At 43.9% G+C, this 24,464-nt stretch overlaps 1 protein-coding gene across 15 annotated transcripts in view; it reads left to right on the plus strand.

Annotated features, from left to right (window-relative positions):
- The window catches only part of rims1b (regulating synaptic membrane exocytosis 1b), a 66,609-nt gene that overhangs the window by 13,962 nt on the left and 28,183 nt on the right, over nucleotides 1-24,464 (plus strand). For 13 of the 15 annotated variants that reach the window (XM_034294376.1, XM_034294363.1, XM_034294370.1 and 10 more), the window contains exons 2-6: nucleotides 2,987-3,203; nucleotides 7,733-7,744; nucleotides 19,150-19,454; nucleotides 20,212-21,212; nucleotides 24,405-24,445. In XM_034294376.1, coding sequence (XP_034150267.1) covers nucleotides 2,987-3,203; nucleotides 7,733-7,744; nucleotides 19,150-19,454; nucleotides 20,212-21,212; nucleotides 24,405-24,445 — 1,576 coding nt within the window. Of the gene's footprint in view, nucleotides 1-2,986; nucleotides 3,204-7,732; nucleotides 7,745-17,222; nucleotides 17,696-19,149; nucleotides 19,455-20,211; nucleotides 21,213-24,404; nucleotides 24,446-24,464 lie in introns of those variants that run through there. The other 2 variants (XM_034294364.1, XM_034294374.1) reach the window with 2 other exon arrangements.

The following is a 24,464-nucleotide window of genomic DNA, read 5'->3' on the forward strand; positions in this document are numbered from 1 at the left end:
GTCTGGATCAATTACATCATCAATTACTTTAGCTTCAACTCTAATGACCGATGCCAAGTGTGTTTGTGTGTCTGTGTGTGTGTGTGTGTGTGTGTGTGTGTGTGTGTGTGTATATGTGCGCTTGCGCATGTGTGTCCATTGACCATGGCCATAGAGCAAGAGGGTCTCTGTTCCTCTTGAACACCTCTGAGACTGTGAAAGATCCTCCTGAAAGGCGTTAGCCTGAACAATCAAGAATCAGCTGACGAGACAGAAATTGCACCAACCCCCTTTTCTTATTCCTACACACACACACACACACACACACACACGCACACACATACACGCATGCACATACACGCACACACACACACTCACCAGCCCATACCCCTGTGATGTATTTGTAGCCGTGCTAATTAACAACTCCAACTAGAGGACGTGTGGAGAGAGAAATAATGAAGGAATGGGAGATGGAGAATTTGAGAGTGATAGAGAGACTCCTCCAACATGGTGTGTTTCAGGGCCTCCACATAACTGGATTGTTCAGTCTGACCCCTGGTACTTCCCTGTGACTAGACTGCTAGGGTTTCTAAGAAGGAGAGAGCTTGTTCAGTCTGAACCCTGGTACTTCCCTGTGACTAGACTGCTAGGGTTCCTATTTGACCTGGGTAGGAGAGAGATTGTTCAGTCTGAGCACTGGAGAGGGAGGGAATCCCCGGAGAGAATGGACAACCAGGAAAAGGAATGCTCAATGCTTTTATATTTTCCCTTTGGAATTAATGTTTGGAAACCTGTAATAGGAGCCGAACAGAAGAAGGTCAAAAGGGCAGAAGTAACATCAATAGTACGCCTCCAAAACCCAGGTGGAAGAGGTGCAGACAAGATGTCCACGGTGCCTCTATTCCCGCCGCGATACACACTGATACACACAATATTGTGCTTGTACTGCTACACACGTCAGTAGCAGAAGTCTTCCACAGCATAGTTAACCAAAAGGTTTGCGTTGGGAGCAAAGCCACGCCCAGCATCACCGGACCAATCTGTGGATCCAGTCTTGCGCGACGTTGTCGTCACTTGACAGTTGGGCTGTGGTTTAATCTCCATGCGTGGTGTCGCCCGGCGTGCCGTCCCCTGTCCCTACACCCCATGTTCTGCAGTCTGCCGTCTGGCTGATGGGCATTCGGCCCGTGGCTACACACTGCCTGTACTGCCGTGGCCCTGTTGGTCGTCCCTGCGCTCAGAAGCTTCCTGGACTCCGGAGAGTTTGTGAAGTCTTTCCGGGGATGTTTCAAAGGATCTTTCTGGGAACCTAGAAAGGACTTTCTCGGTGTCTCGAAACAGTCTTCGTTTGGGATTTGTGAAGTTCCTTTTGGGTGTACGTCGCTTGTGGCATTTGGACGGATCTGTGAAGAATATTTCTGAGGTTCTTTTTTGGGGCCGGGGGCCTTCAGAGCGCTGTCATTGCGATTCAGCTAGTATTTCTGGGGGACATCTGAACACTTTTTCTGGGCTCTCGTAAATTGTCTTCTCATCGGCGCTACCATGTCCATGTGATGGCGGAGGACGGTTAGACGTGTCTGTGTGTGGCTGACCTGCGATTTGCTGTTATACTGTGCTCTCAACCTGTTTCCAATTCTGAGGTCAGTGACTACAGACACAAGGACATGGCTGTGTCCTGTAAAAACAGGTGACTGGATTATACACTCTTGTATTTTGATCAGGCGACGTTATTATATAAGATTTCTAACGATTGCGTTGTTCTCGTGTGGTTATGTCAACATAGTAGCACGAATCAAAGTTGGACAAACCTTTTACTGATACCCACGAGGCGGTCAAGGTCACTAAGATCCATGGGTTCCACAACAACGTCTACGGACGGGAAACATTTACATAGGCATCGCAATTGCGATTCATGACCGAGAGCTTTCTCGATTAGTTTCCGTAGGTTGTGTGAATTATCTCTCGGTCCTAGCCTGCGTTCAGGGAGCAGGTGGGCCCGTGAGACGGATCTGTCCGACACCTGTCCTTCTCTGGGAGAGTCTGAACACGTGTCTCGGGGTGCAGTAAATTGAGTCTCATGTACCAGAATATTTCTTCCCGAAAATGGTTGGGGTGTTTTGGGATTATATCCGTTCTGCCCTTGTCAGTCAGAAGTAAATCGATGCCAGGTGTCAGGGAAGTCTGATAGTTCGGCTGGAGAGACACCCCTGTCCTCGCGTTACATTTCTAAAGACAAGTCAGGACAACTTGTTTCAAAGTAGTCTGTGATCTAATATAATATCAGATGTTAATGACCTTGAATGGTTGGGCCTTAACCAAACGTGCACGCGCACATGCACACACACCCACAAACACACACACACACAAGCATGCAGACACACGCACTATTGCAATGAAATGGTCTGACTGGATCCCCTAAGTAAGCCAAATCATATGTTAATATGCATAGCCCTTTGACAATACCATTGGGAGGTTAATGTGGTGCTGGTTGAGGGTTTTCAGTTTTCACACAGTCTCATTTGCAATTCACAAATGGGTTATTTTGGTTCCTGGTAAAGCAGAAGCTGAGACGGGGGAAATGATTGTGAGGTAACAGCGTGAAGTGAGGAGTCTTGAGTTCTTTTTTTGACGGTTTAATTTATTCACAGACAATGTTCTATATGTTGTTTTAATTGGCTCCCAACTCTCCCTGCAAACTAAATGAACATTGTCACTGACAGTTTCATAGCATGTTTTTTGAGAAGCCTGACATGGTTGATAGCTGCGATTAAATGCAATATGTTATTATCATCTGTCCGGCTGTGAATGGACTTCAGGAAGTCCTTCTTCCTTTTCCCGCCATGTCTTCCATTATTATTCCTTCCCACCCTCTGCAGTGCATCCATTCAGTATAGTGTACTGTCCTGTCTCTGTCCGTCTCTAAAATCAATGATGTAGTAATCACACCGTGATGACTAACTTCTCTCCCCCCCCCCCCCACCCCACCCCTCCCCACCGGCTCCGCCAGGACGCTGCACCAGCAGTTCGACATGTACAAGGAGCAGGTGCGTCGCATCGGCGTGGAAACGCGGCGCCAGCAGCAGGGCCAGCACAAGGACGACGCCCCGACCTGTGGCATCTGCCGCCGGACCAAGTTCGCCGACGGCTGCGGGAACCTCTGCTCCTACTGCCAGACCAAGTTCTGCGCCCGATGCGGCGGACGCGTCTCCTTGCGCTCCAACAACGTGAGAAACCGTTACGCGCCTCCTCTCCACTCCCCCAACCCCCCCCCCCCCCGTCCGCCTTGGTCAAACCCCTTGTCCCATACCCCTTTCTGCTTGTTTGTTTGTTGAGACGGCTCCCCTGTTGTCTGTGCTGACTGACTTGGGCTCGGTCACACTTTGGCTGGCCAAAGTGTATTGAAGTTGTCGTTTGAGCTCGCATTCATGCTTTTCAAAATGGACACCCTTTGATGTTAAGCCCAACGACATCTACAGTTCAGTGTCCCCTGTAAATAACATATCGAACACGCTAGAGCACCAAACTCTGTGAGTGATATTCTAGACTAAGAACGAGCACAGGGCAACATGCGGGCGGCGGTGTACACACTTGGCCCATGTGGGTGTTATTTTTAGCCCAGGTCCTGCTCCACCCCATGCCACTTGGGCCACTCTCCAACTCCTGTCCAGCCCCAGGGAGAAGCCCTTCTCCTTACCTTACTATGGGCTCTGGTCCCTGGCCCTGCTGGGCCCCAATCTGTTCCAGATCCGCTAGGCCCAGCTGGGACCCAGGATCGCACAGAGAGGAGACTTTGAAACAGGATCAAGCTCAGGGAATTTTCAGACATTAAAATACTTAGGTTTGCTGCCTGACTTTCTTAGGCAGCTAAAAAGGAAGTCTAAACAATGTTAAAAAAACATAAATATTTATTTATGTATTTTGGAAAAATAAATACTCTTTTAGTGTGAACTTCAGCAAATTAAACCTGTTATTAAATATGTAAAAAAGAGAATGACCCTATAAATATGAAATAAAATGCAATCTTCCAGAACTAACAGTCTACGAAACGTAAGCTAGACAGTCAAGAATAATATAATATTTTAGAAACCATGAATTCATTACTTTGGATTTTGGTATGTCTGAGTAAACGAATCTGACGTCATCCTTGACAGAATGCAGAACAGACATGCAGAAAATGTGAATTTATATACAGTGGATATAAAAAGTCTACACACCCCTGTTAAAATGCCAGGTTCTTGTGATGTAAAAGAATGAGACAAAGATAAATCATGTCAGAACTTTTTCCACCTTTAATGTGACCTTTAACGTGAACAATTCAATTGAAGAACAAACTGAAATCTTTGAGGCGGAAAAAAATTAAATAAAAAACTCACAATAACCTGGTTGCTTAAGTGTGCGCACCCGTAAACTAGTACTTTGTTGAAGCACCTTTTGCTTTTATTGCAGCACTCAGTCTTTTTGGGTAGGAGTCTATTAGCATGGCACATCTTGACGTGGCAATATTTGCCCACTTTTCTTTGCAAAAGCGCTCCAAGTCTGTCAGATTGCGAAGACATCTCCTGTGCACAGCCCTCTTCAGATCACCCCACAGATGTTCAATTGGATTCAAGTCTGGGCTCTGGCTGGGCCATTCCAAAACATGAATCTTCTTCTGGTGAAGCCATGCTTTTGTGGATTTGGGTCATTGTCATGCTGAAAGGTGAACTTCCTCTTCATCTTCAGCTTTCTAATGGTTGCCAAAATTGCCTGGTATTTGGAACTGTTCATAATTCCCTCCACTCTGACTAAGGCCCTGGTTCCAGCTGAAGAAAAACAGCCCCAAAGCATGATGCTGCCACCACCATGCTTCACTGTGGGTATGGTGTTCTTTGGGTGATGTGCATTGTTGTTTTAGCGCCAAACATACCTTTTTGGAATTATGGCCAAAATGTTCAACCTTGGTTTCATCAGACCATAACTCATTTTCTTACAGGCTTTGGAAGACTTGATGTTTGTTTTTGGAAACATCAGCCAGGCTTGGATGTTTTTCTTTGTAAAAGAAGGCTTCCGTCTTGCCACCCTACCCCATAGCCCATTCATATGAAGAATACGGGAGATTGTTGTCACATCTAGCACACACCCAGTACTTCCCAGAAATTCCTGCAGTTCCTTTAATGTTGCTGTAGGCCTCTTGAAAGCCGCTTTAACCAGTTTTCTTCTGGTCTTTTCATCAATTGTGGAGGGACGTCCAGTTCTTTTGTTCAATTTTTTCTCCACTTGATGATGACTGTCTTTACTGTGTTCCATGGTATATCTAATGCTTTGGAAAATATTTTGTATCCTTCTTCGGACTGACACCTTTCAACAATGAGATCCCTCTGATGCTTTGGAAGCTCTCTGCAGACCATGGCTTTTCCTCTGAGATGCAACTAATTAAATGTCAGGAAAATCCTACTAGAACAGCTGAACTTTATTTGTGATTAATCAGAGTCACTTCACATGATGGCAGGTGTGTAATGACTTCTATTTAACATGCGTTTGAATGTGATTGGTTAATTCTGAACACAGCCACATCCTCAGGTTATTGTAAGGTTTTAATTTTTCATTGTTCCCCCTCAAAGATTTCAGTTTGTTTTTTCAATTGAATTGTTCACTTTATAGGTTACATTAAAGAGGGAAAAGGTGTCTCATTATTTTATATCACAACAACCTGGCATTTTAACAAGGGTGTGTAGATTTTGTATATCCACTGTAGCATGATGGCATTACATGAATAATAACATTTGGTCTAGCTAATGGTCGGTTTCCACCGGTAGTGTTGTGTCCGTTAGAAATGACAGGAACACAGAGTGATGTTCAGCCTTGGAGCCGGAGTGTGAGTCAGTCTCTGTGGGTTTTGTATAGACCGTAGTATATAATGTATGGATGGGTGTTTTGTGTAGGCTGCTTTTGTATCATTGTGTATTATTGTCCTATCTATGTTTCTGTGTGGGTGTTATATGTGTATGTGTGTGTGTGGTGTACAGTATGTGTGCGTGTGTAAGTTTTGTCTTTGTGTGTTTTTCTGTGTGTGTTTGCTCTGTGTATGTGTCATGTGTGGATTATTTGAGTGTGTTTGTGTCTGTATGTGTGTGTGTGTGTGTGGGTTAAGTGTGTGTATAGGTGTAGGCAGTGTAGACTAGAGAGTGTTCTGACTGGCCCTTTGGTGCTTTCTTCCTGAATCCTCTGTCCTGCTTCCTTCCTAAATCCTCTGTCCTGCTTCCTTCCTGGATCCTCTGTCCTGCTTCCTTCCTGGATCCTGTCTCCTTCTTACTTACTGGATCCTCTGTCCTACTTCCTTTTCTAAATACTCTATTCTGCTTCCTTCCTGGATCCTCTGTCCTTCTTACTTCCTGGATCCTCTGTCCTGCTTCCTTCCTGGATCATCTGTCCTGTGGCGCTCCCTCTCTCTAAGGGAGATGCCAGCCAGGCCCGAAGATCATGATTTGTTGAAAATGTGAAATCTGTTTCATTACATAAAATCACTCAGTCATTTGTGTTGGCGGTTTTGGCACCAGCCGCTGTACCTTGCGTCAAATACAAATTATTTGTATTAGTAGAATCTCATGGCGTCTCCCTACTCTTTCAGCACATTGGTTCCACAGAGCGGATAGCTAAACCAGATTTTATTAGTTGCCTTACCACATGCTATAAACCGTCACTGTTGGTATGGTAGGACTTGAATACACAGAATGCAGACGACCTAAAATGGCCTCAGTCAGAATCAGTTGAGCATTGAGGAACACACCTAATTTTCTCTGAAAACCAACTACAAATGTATATTGTCCTTAAAAAACCACGACTTACCTAATGGCGAATAATCATGTTCCCAAAATAGACCCGGAGGCTGGCTGCAGTACAGAGAGCCGTCCTGTAGAAGGCATTGCCGTCACATTGTGACGATGAGGCCTACTAAATCTGTGCCACCAGCTCTTCTTCCTATCACAAGACCACACCCTTCACCCGACTCTTCCTCACCGTTTTAATAATGATTTGTCGGTTCAATATTGTCTCATAAATGTAATGTGTTTGTATCTGCCTGACGAACAACCAAAACGGAAAAAGCAATTTTGAGTAGAAATGCTGATGTGGGATCAGGCCCTCCGTGTCAGTATAAAAAATTATTTAAAAGGGAAATCTGATCCTAGACCTAGAGAGACTATTTTAAATACCCAGATAAAAAAAAAGGAAGCTAATCTAGACAGGAAGTCATAATTCGGGGCTTGTGTTAGATGACGCATCGTGTTGCTCTTTGTGTCCCCATTTCCTTTTCCTGAATGACCAAGTGACATAAAGGTCAAGTGTCATGCCAAGGTCACGGAACTGTCATACATGTTTGCCTTCATGCTTACTCTGTGTTTCTCCACTGTCGACTTCTCCCTGGTTCTGTCTCTGAAATAACTGTGTAAGAGGATGCAATGTGATTTATTTGTGTGAATGTGTATTAACAAATGTTAACACCATCCCCTCACTCCTTTCATCCTTTTCCCTCTTCTCTCTGTGACTCATCCCTCCTCATGTTTCACAAACCTTTTCATCTACCCCTTTGTCCTTTCTCTGACAAACCCCTCTAACCCGTTTCAACCTGTTCTCCCTCCATCCATCCTTCTCCCTGTTCCTTTATCTAACACCACACTCCTCCACTTTTCCGCTTCCTCTCATCATCCCTGCCCTTCGTTCGTCAACCACTTCTCTTTCACTTCCTCACTGCTACCTGGACTGCATGCCACTACAGGAGGACAAAGTGGTTAGCATCTTTTCCGTGCTCTCTACTGTAATGTGAATGTAATCTGTGTTCCCTTAAAGGCCCAGTGCAGTAAAAACCTGTGTTATACCTTTTACCACATTGTGAGATTGCAATGATGAAAACTACGATTATGCCATTATATTTTAAGAGCAGTATTGGCAAAAATAGTGTTTTGGTCAAACCTTAATAAAAAAAAAGTGTTTTTGTTCGTATTTTTTAACATTCTATTTACAATCAATCACATGAAGGTATTTCATTGTTACCCATCATTTAAATGATATTGTGATAAAAATGACTGCATTAGACCTTTAAAAATCCCCAAATTGCTGTATGTTACAATTTCCCCTGAAAATGGGCTCCCTTCTCTCTGGCCAGGTTGACTTCCTCTTTTTAGTAGACTGAATGTATGAGAACAAATAATCATTCACTATGCCAAACCTTGTTGTTAGCAAGGTGCAGGTATTACTTTGTTACCGATCCAGACCAAACAAATCCTCTAAGGGGGAGTCCACAAAGGCGGAAGGGAACGGAGTAAGTTATCAGATTGGAACGTGTCCCAGTTCGTTCAGTTCAGGGTTGGCTTTTCTTTAACATCAAAAGGTTAGCCTTTATCCTTGGACTTTCACAAACATAATATGTCTGTAAACCACATTCTGGACTGTGAAAATGTGCAGATACAGTAACACAGACCTTTTTGTCTTGAGTAAGGCATATACCAAAGGAATAGATCCCATAAAAATAGATACTATCTGTCTTTATCTCTGTGGTCCCTACCATCAACCTCCACTGTATTCCAGACCGCACTGATATGGAGTAAAAATAATGTACTAGGAACTATTTTGTCTTGGTTGAGGATATCTGGGTAAAAACCTTTACTAATTCTACGTCCGTTGTCTGTCTCTTCCCCCTGCAAAGTGTCTCTTAGGACAGGACAGGGTAAGGCCTGCTGGGTAATGGAGTTTCTGCATGGGTCATTTATAACTGGTTACTTTCACTCTTGTACAGTTTGTACACTTAATCTGCGATTTGGGTGTGTTGGGGGGTTTGGGAAGGGGGTGGGGGTTTGGGGAAGGGGGTGGGGGGGCGAGCATGAGCCACGCCTTGCTGTCTGAGTGGGCTTCCGCTCCGACCCTTGACTGTGGGCATGGCAGTGCCAGGGGGCGGGAGGGGCACACTGGATTGGGTCAGGGGGCGGGGTTAAGGGAAGGGTGTGGTGTGTTAGCTTGGCACGCGGTCATAGTTGAATCCTATCACATGAGAATGTGCCCACTCTTGCCCGTGCATGCTTTACCTGCCTGTCTGTGCTGGACACCGTGCGGACCAGCCCTGTTACAGGGAGATGGCGGGGGGGGGGGGGGGTGGTTCGAGGGGACCAGAGCTCAGTACCAGCCTGCTGACCGGCCACCTTTCCTCCCAGTCATTTTCCTCCAAAGAGGCAGCCCCCAGGCTTCCCTCGAGCACTCTGAAGTAAAACTCGGCACATCGGCTGAGGGAAAAGGATGCCAGATCTACAGTTGGAACTGAACTCAAGGCTGCTTCAGAGGAGACCGGGTGGAGGCCGTCTAGTTCCGACCACAGCCCCTTTACCAATCACCGTCAGAATTTGCCAAGGTTCTACCGTTTGGCCAATAGCGAAGCGCCTCCGTGCCTTAGCAGCGCCACTAGCCCGGTGGCGCCGTAACAGAATGCCAAGCTCTTGTCTGTCTCCTGTTTGACAGTCTGTCCCTGTGAATGTGTGTGGGTGTGTGTTGGTCAACTGCTATGTGCGCGTGTGTGTGTGTGTGTCTGTGTTTGTCTGACGGATATTGTAGTATGTATCACACAGTTTTTGTTCAACCGAATCACACCATTTGCAGTTTGGGCCAATGGTAAGACTGTAAAAAAGGAAGAAAAGTCATCTGTTTAAATTAGTAACAGATGGATAGTTTGAGTGTACAACATAGAAACGCAGGCAGTCTAGTAATCCTTTCTACATGTATTCTATGTGCTGGTTTGTCTCAGCGTTCTAATGCCTTATTCTCCAATGTACAATTCTCTTTATTGTGCACTTCATTTAATGAGAGGCCTATAGCTCCGGGTCAATAGTAGTCCCCTTTAAAGGGGTCTGGGTGCAATTTGGCCTCTAGCCTAGAAGTTTTGCTTTTTATACTGTATATTATTCGGGGTGCGTTTGTTCACAGCATGTCTTTAATATCATCTCCTGACGGAGGAGAGAGTGGCATAGTGGGGCAGCGAGAGGGAGAGACAGAGGGAGAGACATAGATAGAGGGAGATGAGATACAGAGAGGGACAGAGAGACAGAGGAGAGATGAGAGGAGCTTCACTGTAGAGGATAAAGAAAACTTGCACACACGGTCTCACACAGTCAAGAAATTCACAGGCACAAAGAAAATGAATGCAAAAACCTCTTCACTGCTTGAACACAGACACGCACACAAATGTACACGCACACTCTCTCCCACTCCCACATTCCATCGAGCCTACACTGCAGTTTTTTCAGGAAGGAAATGCACTGCATAATCTCTGTCATGTTTCGCAGCAGTGGAAAAATAACCTAGTGGTCTATCTCCTTCTCCTCTCCTACACACTACCTGAACGGGAGAGCATTTACTCTCGTCTTTCCCTCTCTCTCCCTCTCTCTCTCTCTCTCTCTCAATTTAATTTGATTTCACTCTAAAGGTCTTTATTGGCACTGAGACCATTTGTCTAGATTGCCAAAGCCTGTGGAAAGTATGGATAAAATGTAATAATTATCAAAAGTGGAAGAAAAAGACATTCAGAAATGCAGAAAGTAAACTTTTCACATACACTTTAAAATAATAACATTTTAAATGATATATCATTAGCTATTCAGAGTGTTGTAACATTGTGCACATAGTTGAATGACAGAGGATAGATATTGTTTATTGGTTATGTTTACAGTGTTTTCCAGGGGTGGGCCTTTTTTCACGGCAGTGGGTCAAAACTGTTGCTGCGTTTGCACATTGCCTAACAGATATCAGACTATACTTATGTTTTGTTTCTACTCATCCATGTGTCTTTATTATCTGTGGGAAGTCTGTGGTCTTACATTTGGTAGGATGTTAGGAAGTGCAGCTCCATTTCCACCTCATTTTCTGCCTACGGAGACATCAATAGCTATCCCATGCTTACCGAATTATAGTCAACGATTTTCTTATTTTCCGGTTAGTTATAGTGGTTGGGTATTCTGCCACTCTTGTGGCAAGGTATCCTCCCACTTTCTTAGGGGAATTCGTATTCAAATGAGTGAAATGGTTTTCTTTTTGTTTTCTTTGATGTGGTTGGGTTTAACTGTGTGGCGGTGACAAAACCATCTGGCTTAGGAGGCTTAGGAGATTCATTTGTTTTTACATCTCTTTTCTGGATTTGGATAACTACTCGGTATGGCCAAACTGTACTTTGACTGGGTTTCACAATGTTAACGGTGGATAGCAGAATTCATAGCTTCAACTGGATATTTGCCTCGTTTTGTAGACTGTTGGTTGGGTAGTTCAAACATAACTGATTCTCATTTGAATGTAACACTTTTTTGTTCTTTTTGATGGCATGCAAGGCCCTTCTTCCTTGTTTCTGCGCTTATCTACTTTGTTGCTGTCCCTGTCCTTGTCCACCTGGTCATACTTTTGACCTAGTCTAAAATCAAATAGACTCTGGATTTAGCCCAGAGAAATGTATTTATTATTCCAATTGGACTCTTAATATCTCACCCGGCACAGCCAGAAGAGGACTGGTCACCCCTCTGAGCCTGGGTCCTCTCTAGGTTTCTTCCTAAAATTCGGCCTTCTTAGGGAGTTTTTCCTAGCCACTGAAATTCAACACTACTCTTGTTTGCTCCTTGAGGTTTAAGGCTGGGTGTCTCTGTAAAGCACTTTGTGACAACTGCTGTTGTAAAAAGGGCTTTATAAATAAATGTGATTGATTGATTGTTTTTGTTAACTCTTTAATCTGGCATTCACTGACAGGGCCGAAGTCTGCCAGAATTTCTGCAAAATGTCTGAGTAGTTATGGAGTAATCCCTCCTTGGTTGTTGCAGAATTTACTTGTGAATTCATTGGTATAAATATTAAACAGAGTGGGACTCAAGCTGCATCCCTGTCTCATCCCAGAGGGAAGAAACCTCTGTGTGCACAATAGTGTTCATTTTGGCATTTTTTGTTCTTTTAGTTGTTTTTGTTTTTATCAGTCTACAAGAACACTGGACGCCTGTTCTATGGATTTCATAAGAAAAAATACAAATATAGCTAAACTTGGATTAGCAGACACAACATGCCATTGGGACACAGGACTGATGGTTGCTGATAACGGGCCTCTGTACACCTAGATATTCCATAAAAAATCTGCCATTTACAACTACAATAGTCATTTACAACATTAACAATGTCTACACTGTATTCCTGACCAATTTTATGTTATGTTACTTTAAAAACATAGACATTACAAGTGACCCCAAATTTTTTAATGGTAGTGTATATTCTTATTGTTTTCTTACATTGACTTTATTACATTATATTATATGGCCAAATTGAGTCAAAATATTTTTTTCAATTAACAAAGCATACCATTCTTTTTTGTTTTGCTTGTTTGTCAGATGCGGTGTGAGAGGTGAATACATGATCTATCCTTCAGTAATTTTTTAAGAAGCTAATTTCTATATTTGCTCAGGATATTGTTTACCCTGAGTGTGCTGTTAAAGCTACTGAAAAAGATTTTCTCAAGGTTGCTGTTCCAAATGATGGAGAAGATGAGAGAGCTGTGATAATGTTGAAGAGTTTAAGAATGTCTAATTTAAATTTGTGTTCTGTAAAATGTGACGTTTGTTTAGTATTAAATCAACCCCAAAGGCCTTTTAGGTTTGAGTATTTGTATTTTGTCTGGTAGCTCATTCAAGGATATTTTAGAATCCACTGGATTCTAGAAGTCAAAGTATTTGTTTTTTCCCATGTTGTCTTTTACATAACACTCTTAAGTCTTTCCTTTATGACATGCTATTCCTTTTCCTCTTAGTGTATTTCTGTACCGTTTTAGTATTCTCCCATAGTAATGGCATCTGTTCAGATTTTCAGTCAGATGGTATGTTTTTCTAATTATTTAGTCAAACCATTTCTCAATTCTCATTCTACCACTAAGTTTACACCTTCAGTAGCCCATTGAAACAATTTATTTAGGAAAGTGTCTAACAGGAATTAGATTTGTTTTTGGTAGGTTTTGATGCTTTGTGATTAAGTATTGGTCTGTTCAAGTATTTTTGGGTTTTGCAGTGGTCTTAAAGAGGTGACTGTGAATGCTCTGAGAGACTCTGTGTACCCACCGTGGGAGTCCACTCACACCCTACCAAAGATGTTGTGCTAACCCAGTCTGCGTCAGAGCGTCAGGATCTGTGACCCGTTTTTAGTTGGTTATCTAGGGATGCCTTTCGGGGAGGGAATGCTGCCCCCTCCAGGTAGATGTTTGTCCCCCTGTGTGATGAGGGTGTCTAGTTTTTCCTTTCCTTCAATTCCTGCATTTAGGTCACTGCAGACAAGCTCAAATGCTTTACCTCTTTCTCCGGAATGGGGAAACTATCGTTATTAAAGGATGAACATAAAGGTGGATACAGGTAACAGACAGCAGGACCTGTTTCTCTTTTGAGACAATTAGATTTTGTATTTCTAAGCAGATGTAAAATGTACCTGTTTTAGTGGGTGAGGTCAGCTCTATCTAATTTAGTATACCCCCTTAATCTCTTCCCAGTTTAATTCCTGGTAGTTTGATGGATGGGTCTGCCAATCTCTCTATCTGTCAGTCTCTGTCTTTCCCTCTCTCTGTCGGTCTCTGTCTTTCCCTACTCTTTCTTTTGTTATCTCATAATTCAATTCAAATTGCTTTGTTAGTATTACGTAACAATGTACATATTACCCAAGTGTACTCTGGGAATTGTTATTCATTTTAAAATCATTAAAGTAATAATAATAATAGTAATAATGAAGATTGCCGACAGAATAATTAGTAGGAAAATAATGAGGAGTATGAGGAGAGAAAGCGACATAAATATACAATAGAAATAACAATGGCATTAGACTTTTTTTGTTCTGTAATTTTGTGGCTAACACCAATACAGTGTGCTGCCAGTTCCCTGCTTCCTCCCCCAGAAGGATGGGTAGCCTGTTTTCATCCTAGAGGTCTTTGAAATGTTTAATAATGCTCCCAAATCTGTGAGAATTGCACTCTTGTGTTTTACATTTCTGACATTGCCAGGAAATGCAGCTCTGTCTTTGGCTCGGCTTCCCGTAGATGCTTTTCATCTGTGGGGAGACAGGTTTTCCTGCATCTACCTTTGTCAGTGCCAATGCTGTGTTCCCTGAGGCTGAACTTTCTCAAGGTTTTTTTTTAGATTCTGATCATTAGCCGTGGTCAAATTGTTTGCCGTCTCTCTCATAAAGCGTTCAACTCACAGCTTAGGCCTATGCCAGGAGAGCGGCTATTTATCGGCTTGTCATAAAACATCCTGTAATGGCTTTCATGAAGTAACAACAGCAGGGACTGCCTTAACGATCATTCAGGGCTTACATGCCTACATGAATAGTAGGATTATAAGGGGTCCTATTGTGTTGTTACCAGTTATTGGTGTGCCGTCTGTGGCTATATCAGTTGTAGGCAAGGGTAGAACACTCTTCTGCTTGTTTGTGGCTAGGATGTAATGAATGAGGTCGAGGTCCATTCCAAGTTGATCAAGCCGTTTTTTGCAGAAATTGACTATTACTGTCTTTTGTGCATGTGGTTCTTCCTCATCCCTCTCATTTTTTTTACCCAGGTACCGCCCCTGCTGCCCAATACGTCAATCTGTCATCGGAGGCAGTACTGAATGCAGTCACTAAACACTTTCCACCACATATCTGCCACTCCTGGGATCTATGAATTCCACCCAGTTAAAAAAGGAGCTGATGTCCGCAGAATTCCCGGCTATTCCCGCTTGGGACGTTAGTTGCAGCTGTGTTCGCTTTATGCTGTCATTTCCCCCACCTCCCCGGTTTAGTCAGCAGACACCAATGGATTTAGCAAAGGTGCAAGCCCGGAAAGTGCGTGTGTCTGTGAATGACGAGGACGGTGGTTGCTTGTTGGGCAGCGCCGGGGAGAACGTTTGGAATGGAGTTTATTGTGAGACTGGTGAAATTTTGTAGGCCTATTTGTTTTTGGCTGAAGCTTTCTTCGCCATTGTCACCGCTATCACGTAGTGTGACAACCCCCGTAAATGTGAATTCTCCGTTTACTGCCTTGTCCATTTATGACTAATTTGTTTTGAGTTGGCTATAGGCGTGACTGGATGGATGTGCGTGGGGATTTCTGTTAGTGTTCTGGGCTATTTGGTTGGTTTGAGGGCGATAAACCTATTAGGATATCCCAGATAGCTGAAAGGAGGCCACACAGATCTTTTGACTGCCCCCCCCCCCCCTCGTTGTTCCCAGTTAGGGCCTTTTTACTCCAATCTCTTCATCTGTCTGTCGCTGTCCTTTTCCGTTCCCTCTCTGTACTCAGTGACTTGGTTACCATGGTGAACTGCACTCTAGCATAGATTGGCGCCGTTGCACGTTAAAAATGGCATTATTCATACAAAAGCCAGGCGCGTGCACGCACACACAAAACAACAAACACATTTTTTACCCATAGGCAATCGCCCACGCAGGTCCGTGGAAAAAGCTTTCGCACACACACACACACACACACACACACACACACGCGTGCAGCCGTCTCGCTTCACAGGATATGGTGAGATGAACTGGAGGTGACACTAGAGTGGGCTTCGGCAGAGAGGTGTCTGATTGGTTATTTTAGTGGTGGCGCTGCTATCACATACTCTAGTCCACAGAAGCCCTGCTCAAGCCGTAACCAAGGACGGAAACCGGTTACATTTACAGCTGAGCATGTCTTCACGTGTCACATGTCTCTCACAGAGAAATGTAGACACTGCCACTCAGGCTGGATTTCAGACACACGCGCACGTTTGGACAATCGTGTTTGTTCACCGATGAAAACAAACATGGGAGCTCGACTGAAAGACACATGTACACGTGTGCACACCACAGTCATTTGTAGAACACCAGAAACACTGGGTTCATGAGTCGGAGGAAAGTGCCTCCTCTCTGGACACCCCTGACGGAATATGAAATTACAAACACATTTTATTACATATGTGAGATGTATATTGTAGAACCTTTTAAACTCGCAAAATGTGTCAGGAGGAACATGTATTGCTATGCAATGTATGTTAATATTTGTTCTACAAAAATACCAGCATTATTTTTCTAGATACTTAAATGCTTCAAACACGCAACTGTATTGATACTCTTCACCAAATGCACACCCGATTGCATATGTTTTGTCTATAAATCCCCTTTGCACAAATTCCCACACACAACTCAACTCAACTTTATTAACATATAGAAGCCATTCCCACCAAACAAGACCATTGTACTGGCTAAACCTAGTGGTCCCTTCGGTTTCATGTTTGAAGGTTTGAGCATGACTGAAATGTCTCGGCTACATTTCTAAGTGTCTTTCTGGACAATATCAGCAATTTTTGTCTCCTCCATCACCCACATTCTCTCTTTCTTTTTCTAAGTTCCTTTGTTTCTTGCCTTCCCAAAGGCTCAATGAAAATGTTGCTAGCTAGATTATTGTCACTATTGTCAACTCTTTCTTGGTTTGTGTAGCTTGGATATTAGCCATGGTCCTAATCACTTAATATATGAGGAAATGAAATTACAAGACAGTCAATTCTGTTTAAAGAGTTACCAAACATTAGCTAGCCAGCAATCCAGCCAAGCCAGCTAGCTTATAATACAAACAAATGGCCAGGGTTCAGATATCAGTTAGGGTTAGAGTTTTATTCTGAGTAATATTTTACAAATCAATTTAAAATTATAGAATGTGTGTAACTTTATCTGGGTGAGAGGGGTCTGTGACATTGATGGTTTTTCTCTACTAATTTCTTATTGTGTCTCTCTTTGTGTTTTTATTGAGCATACGAACACACTCACATTTTTATTAAAAGAAAGGACAAAACTGTAAGTCTGGGGTTGTACAAGACAAACATGAGCAGAGGTAAGTGTTTTCAAAATTTGAAGTATGGGCTGTTGTTTAGTCATGTTTTAAGACTGATTACTCCTGAGCTCTGGATCTTAAACTAGAGCAGAAAACCGAACAAGATGAGTATGCTCAGATATTTGAGTGTGTGTGAGTTTGCAAGTGTTTGCTTATGTTTGTGCTGCTTCAATCATTGAGACATGTAGGCTGTATTTTTCTTCCCTGGCCTAATGAAAAGGTATCTCCCAGAATGATTGACAATGACAATAATAGACCCAACAGATCATTATGGGGAGGAAGGACAAGGTTTATCCTGAGCCTAACCTAGTGGCCTAACACCCGGCTGATTTTTGAGGCTGGCCGAGTGGTATTGTCCTGACTGATGATGATGATGTTGAATAATGGTGAGGAGCTGAGGGGATTAGTGCCTGCCGCTATGCTAATCTGACCTGCCTGGGAGCAGAGTGTGTGTGTGCGTTTTTGTGTTTGCCTGTGTGTGTGTATGTGTGTGTGTGAGTGTGTGTCCAGCCTGACAGCTGTGGGCCGCCACATACAGCTGATTTACTTAAGATTAGTCTGGCCTTGAGCCAACCAGAGGATTCAATCAGGGGATGCATGATCCGCGCCGGCGCGCTAAAACGCTAACTGCTAGCTGACTGCCGTCGGTTAGTGAGCCGGTTTTCCATGCCGTCGTCCCACAAGGTCGTGTTTTGGGATGTAAACAAGGACTCCAAAACGATTATACAAGGAATGTTACTTTTTTTAATTTAGATTGTAATTTTAGACCAAGGGATTATACATTTGAAGAGAGCTACATCTGCTTTCATTTTGCGCTTGGAGCGATGGGATTTTTTGTAGCTATGGCTACATGTGAGTATGGAACGTTTCTTGGACGCTGTTGTTGTTCCACTTAGGGTTGTTTCTAGGTCAAATAGCTGCCTGGAGTTGACCGATGATTAAAATCAGCAATTTTATCTTATTGTGAACAACAATAGTTGGGTACAGTCTTCCACTGTGCTGTTTAGATACTGGTGCTCAATTTCCTAGCTATCAGTTCTCTATCTTTTCAACCATGTAAATATTTACTAGAGTTATTGAATTACTAATGTTTTTGTGCTAGCTGTTCTGGAATGATGAATAGCATTTGGCTGATGGAGGATGTCGTAGCTTGGCTTTCCTTCTTGGCCGTTTAATGTCCTGTCATCATCCACTGTGGGAGATTAACAACCTTGTCCACTATAGGCAACAGGCTATGGCTTTCCCCATGGTAACAACATTCCATCCATATATAGCCTACTTTATTAAACTAGATATTCTAGCCATATTGGATCTCCTTTAAAACACACTGGTAAGGCGTGTGATGTACAACGCTTTGTAATTTGTGGTTCTAGTCAAGGCCCAGTTTTATATGGAACATTTACATAGTGGAACTATTTCCTCCATATCTGTAACCATGTGGCCTTTACATTTCAGCTCCAACCTGTGTGGAGGATAAAGGTGGAGGCTATGGGAGGGCGGACGAAAGGGGTCAGGGTGTATTTTAGGAAACCTCCGTCCTCTGTCTGACAAATGACTTATTACCAATACTCAGTCAGAGTCAAGAGACTAAAATAAATGATGAGAAAGAACAGAATGTTGTGACATCGTCTTTGTGTCTTCTCAGTCAGTTTGTGCAGTGTTTCTTAGTTATGTCACAAGTCCTGTCCTTTACATGATGTGTAAGAAAGACCTGTGCTCTGTTAAGACTTTTTCTAGCTGGGGTCACAGTTTTGAGTTTAGATTTCATTACCTGTACTCCATGTCATATCCCTCATGACAGAATCTGTTTTGGACTTGGAATAGAGAAGCTGATTCCAAACTTGTTCCAGGTACAATCAGACCACTGTTAAAAGACTGTGAGGACTACCATTTGTGAATGTTTAAATATATTACATAGCAAACATTTTATGTTTATGTAGTGAATACAAATGAATGCTTTGTTATGATAATTATTATAAACAATTTGCATTGTGAAAAGTAATTCCAATAGTTCATAATACCATTAAATGATGACATGGCTAAGCCTTAAGTGATCCCAGATGAATCATGTTAATGAGCTCCAACCCCAGGAGTTCTGTCATATTAACCTCAAAGGAATGGAAATAGAAGGAAAACTTTAAAGTGTCATAATCTCAGTTGGGGCCAATTCCATTTCAATAACTCATTTTACCAAGTCAAGTCCAATTCCAGTTATCCTAAAATGGTCCTGACCCCAGCCCATCTCTCTTTATATTGACATTGTATAATTGTATAGTCAACCTTCTCTCCTCTGACCGCCTCCTTAGGTTATGTGGGTATGCAACCTGTGTCGTAAGCAACAGGAGATCCTCACCAAATCAGGAGAATGGTTTTCGGGGCCAGGGCCGAGGCAGATGAGCCTGGATGGCGGCCTGAACACCACGCCCACGGGGGGTGAGTTGCAACGGGGGGACAGGAAGCTACTCCGCTCCAGGTCCCAGGCCCCGCCCCCTTCCAGGGCAAACACAGGGGCGGTGCCTGACGGAACTCGCCTGCTGCCAACGGGAACTGCCAAGGGAGCGCCGGACGCCATGCCAGCGTCACGCACTCGAAGTGAACCGCCACGAGACAAGTAGGACACCAGACACAAACGTTATAGTATATGACATATATTTTCATACATGACATAGTACATGATAGATATCATGATAGATAGATATATCAGTATACACTGTGCTGTTAGTGATATTTTAATGGCTGATAATGCTTTTAAATAGTGAACCTTCTCACAGTACTTCACACTTGTTCTAAAACCTGATTGGAGTGTATTAACCTTAGTTGGGATGGAGTGTGCTACGTTTCTACGGGCTGATTTTTCTAACTGGGTTTTGTTGACACATTCAGACCAGAATGTGGCATCCTTTGTTGTTTGTTTTTTTGTGCATGTGACCGTAATTCAAATCCTCCCTTGTTGAGAGAGACCCATTTTGGTTGTGTGCTGCGGTATATGGGTTGCAGCCGTGGATTTTTTAATCCCTACTGGATCAAAAAGAGAAGTGCTGCCCCAGCTTAGCCAGAGCTGAAGCTGGGTCACACGTTTTCTTCTTGTAAGTTCCATGATTAGTATATTTTTGCTTTGGGTCTCGGATGCCTCTGTTCTGAATGTATCCTTCATTCAATTCTGGTACTATTCAGAATGGTTAATTCATACAGACAGACCATCGTCAGACAGGCCAATTCCTTCTTTGCGAATGGATTCTCCGAACTTTACAACCGCGTTCCCCTATGCATGTACTGTCGGGAGTTAGTTGGACCACTCAATAGAAAATGTTTTTACATGTTAACTGTGCATAAATGTTTCTGATGGTTATACCTTTCTACCGCCCCAGAAAAAGGCCTTTATCCCTGCATGAGCAGAATGGTAAGCCTGGTGGTGTTGGCCGCGGCAGAGGTGGCCGTGGACCCCCGGGGAAGCTTCAGTCTGGGGCCTCCCAGGAGGAGTTCTGCGGTCCCGGGGACAGAGACCGGCGGGACGGCCAGCGCCTGGAGAAGGGCTGCTCCCAGGAGTACCCCGAGGCGGCGGAGGGCGAGCCCCAGAACCGCCAGGACTCCCGGCGACGCCCCTCGGAGGAGGACGAGCTGGAACGCAAGCGGCGCCAGGAGGAGGAGTTCCAGACGCGCTACCGTAGCGACCCCAACCTGGCACGCTACCCGGTCAAACCGCAGAAGGAGGAGCAGGAGATGCGGATGCACGCCAAGGTGTCGAAGGTTCGCCACGAGCGACGCCACAGCAACAACGCCATCAACGAGGTGGGGCTGGATGGCGGGGGAGGAGGGGGAGGGAACATCGGAGGCGTACCCGACAATCGCCTCCGAAGAGGCGGCGGCGGGGAACCGGACCGCAAGGCTCTCCTGGAGAACCACTGCGGCTATTCCACGGACAGGACCACGGGGGGTGTTGGGGGTGGCGGACAACAGGGCGGCCCCCCCCACCTTAAGCAGAACCAGAACCACGGGTCCTTTCAGCCGTCGGGCGGCGCCCAACGTCCTGGGCCCCATCCTGGGCCTCCTCGCCCGCACCAAGGGCCTCCTCCCCCGGCGGGATGGGACCCGCCTAAGGGACCTCACCCCAGTCAGCTGGACCCCGCTTCCCAGGCAGCCGCGGCGCACAGGGGCCGGAGGGAGAAGGCCGGGGAGAGCCTGCCGCGGAAGGACTCCCAGAGCTCGGACCAGTCGGAGTCCCTCCGGCCGCCCCCACCCAGGCCCTACAAGAGCAAGCGGGGTGTTAACAAGAGGCAGATGTCCATCAGCAGCTCAGAGGAAGAGGGCGGCTCCACGCCAGAGTACACCAGCTGTGAGGACGTGGACATGGAGAGTGTCAGCGAGAAAGGTCAGATTATTGAGATTGTTTCTGCCCGGAATCAGATATGTTAGTTGTTTGGTTTTTTCCAGTCAGTCTACGGTCTGTTTCAGTATCACCGGACTTCAAACATGTTGTCCTGTCGATGTTTTGCGTTCACTAGTAATGGTATTTTGGGAATTGCTTGGCTTGAGGTTTTCACTAAATTCATCACCGGAGGCTTTATTTTGGCACAGAGCTGTCATTCTCCCATCACTCACACCTCTGTGGCTAAATCCTGTTGCTCCCCATCCCAGGATGGGACAGCTCTCTTTTACTTCAGATTTTTTTTTTTTTATTTAGGCCATCTGATCCGGCAGAATTAGGTCAGTGGTTAGTGCCACTAACACTAAATAATACTTCAGTGCCAAGCCTGCCGCTGACTGATAGAATATACTTAGGCTTCAGCATTTTGGACCCTCAAACACACTGGCTTGTGACAGTGCACTCGGCTAACTAAGCTAAATTAGCTGGTAGGGACGGGCCAGTGTATATTGTTGCTTTTGTTTCGTTAATTTGTGTTGTCATCTCACTCGCCTATAACCACTGCCCCGGTTGCATTAGCCCAATCACAAATGTTTTAAAGTTAGATTAACCGATTAGGTTTACGCATGGCAAATGTGGTGTTTAACGAGGCGATGACTGCAGGGATATTTAGATAGCTGGATTAGCTAGCACGTATATGTATTTAGCTCTGTTTACTTAAAACATACTTTCCCAGTCCTGCAAAGGATTTTCTTTTGATTGTGTCTGCGGTTGCCCAACTCTGTAGCAGGACACGGCATGGTTACATTTTAAATGTGTTACGTAGGGGGTGTGTATACATTTAAACAACAGACGAAACAAGATGACGAAATTAAGGTTGCTCTGTTTATTTCCATGTTGTGTGTTTTCACTTACAGTGAAACACACCGCTACAAATGTATAACATGCATTAGCTGAGGCATGCATACGTCACACATCTACTTAGTATGCTACTTAGTGGACCTGCAATAGAGCTTTTTTGTTGCATGAGATAGTAAAACCTTGATGCTACGTGGTATAGTATCTTGTTCGGAGGTTGGCATTGTAAATATGTTGAGGGATGCAGAGTAAAGGGTTTTAAAAGCCCAAGGATGCCTTCAGCAAGTTACAGAACTGGTTCAGTTTGCATATGGGAATTATTTTTAGGAGGTAAAAGTGTTTTTTTAGGATTGCTAAAAGAATACTTTAGGTTGATTAAGGTGTTGAGAGTGTTTTATGAGTGGTCTGTGAGCTGAGTGTGTCTTTTACGATTCATTTATGAGCTAAGAGGGTATTTCAGGATTGATTTAGGTGTAACAAGTGTATTTTTTGGACTGAATAAGATGCTAAGGCCATATTTTGGGATAGATTTTTTGCTAACAGTTTATGTTAGGATGGATTAAGGTGCTAACTGCGTGGGATTGATTTAGGTGCTAAGAGTAGATGTCAGGATTTGTTTAGTTGCTGAGAGTACGTATAAGGATGGATTAAGGTGCTAAAGGTGTATTTTAGGATTGAGTTACAGGCTAAGATTATATTTTAGGATGGATTAAGTGTCCAACAGTATATTTTATTATTCATTTAGGTGGTACTAATATATATTATGATAGATTAAGGTTCTGAATGTGTATTTTGGGATCGATTTACATTAGAGGGTCATTCCTACACTTTGGTGCCATTTAGACCTTCAAATACTAACAAAATACATTTCAGATTTTAAATGTTTCTTACCTGCTTTCAGAAAAAGGTTATGTTTGACTGTCAGATAAACATATTAGTCAAACTCAGGATTTTGCGTCCTAATAATTGTTGGCAGATTGTTCCCCCATGACCACAAGATATTTCCACCTTGAAATGTATGTAGGCCTAATTCCCATTCAAGATCAGTATTTTAGTGTTTTTGATATGAATGTCACCTGCTTTCATATATACAAACATTTGAATTCTACTATACACCGTTTTACACTAAATAAGAAACAAATTATTGGGGACAGAAATTACATTTTATAGTAGGAATGACCCAATAGTGTATTCAAGGATGGATTAATGTTCTTTAGAGTACTTTTTAGGATGGATTAAGGTTCTAAGAGTGTATGTTTGGGTGGATTATGGTTCTAAGAGTGTATTTTAGGATTGAATTGGGTGCTACATGTGCATTTAATACACTAGAGCTAGAGATAGATTACACAGGAAGAAGAAAATTACTGGAGAAATTGGATCGCAGGTTCCAAACGGCGCTGATGCCAATTCTTTGTCTGCTTTTCTCAGTGTGTGTTTGTGGGAGTAATGGAAACACAATGCAAGGACCTCTGTATCTCCGTGCTTTGTACCGTTGTCAAGTTGGTTTGATTTATTCTATTATTATAGTGTCCGACATCTTCGTAAGCTATTATGGCAACGCCTTTCCTCTGCGTTTTCAGTGGCAAACAAAATAATGATTTATATATAATGATTTATTTTCTTTAAAATGTTTGATCTCGCTTCAAATTCAGACCCGGAAAAAAAGTTGATTCGCTCCCAATAACTTCACCGCACACTTTCAACCCTCCCGTATGTAAAGTTTTTCCGCTGAAATCTCCTAGCAGCACTCGAGCCCTCTGTTGTTAGCGCTTGAGATTCGGGTTGAACTTTTGTAAGGCATAGATGAGCAGCTTCACATTAGGGTCCCAAAAAATCGTAACCCATCGAAAGGGGCTGCAGTGGCTTGGTAGTCTGCTTCCCTAAATGATGTCCATGCCAACCCGCCCCTCCCCCACAAGCACACATCGCAGGGAAGACAATCCCCCATCCATGAAAGGGCAGATGAAGCTGTGTAGGAGAATGGTGCAGGGTAGATGGTTTGGCCGGTCTTCATGCCTCAGTCTCTTCACCATCTGTCACTGTGGGTGGTAATGAGGTTCGGCCAGTTGTGTGTTGTCCCCATTTGCCGACGTCTCTCCTGGTTGTAGTGCTGAGGGTGGCAGGTAGTCTGACTGTCACTGGGCTCCTGTTAGTCTCCCTGGATGAGCCTGTCCGCTAAATGATCATCGTGGAAGTATTGACAGAAACTGACTTTGTCTTGTGTGTTTTGCTCTTACATCTTTCTCGTTCTGTCTCGGTGTATCTTCTCTCCCCCCTTCTCTTTCTGTTTGCCCCTCTCTCTCTCTCTCTCTCTCTCTGTCTTTCTGTCTCTCTCTCCAGGTGACTGGGACTGCTATCCTCTGGATCCTGCTGTCTGGCATGTAAGTTCCAGGAGGAAGT

This window comes from Esox lucius, chromosome 9 (assembly GCF_011004845.1).
Source record: "Esox lucius isolate fEsoLuc1 chromosome 9, fEsoLuc1.pri, whole genome shotgun sequence".
Lineage (NCBI taxonomy): Eukaryota > Metazoa > Chordata > Actinopteri > Esociformes > Esocidae > Esox > Esox lucius.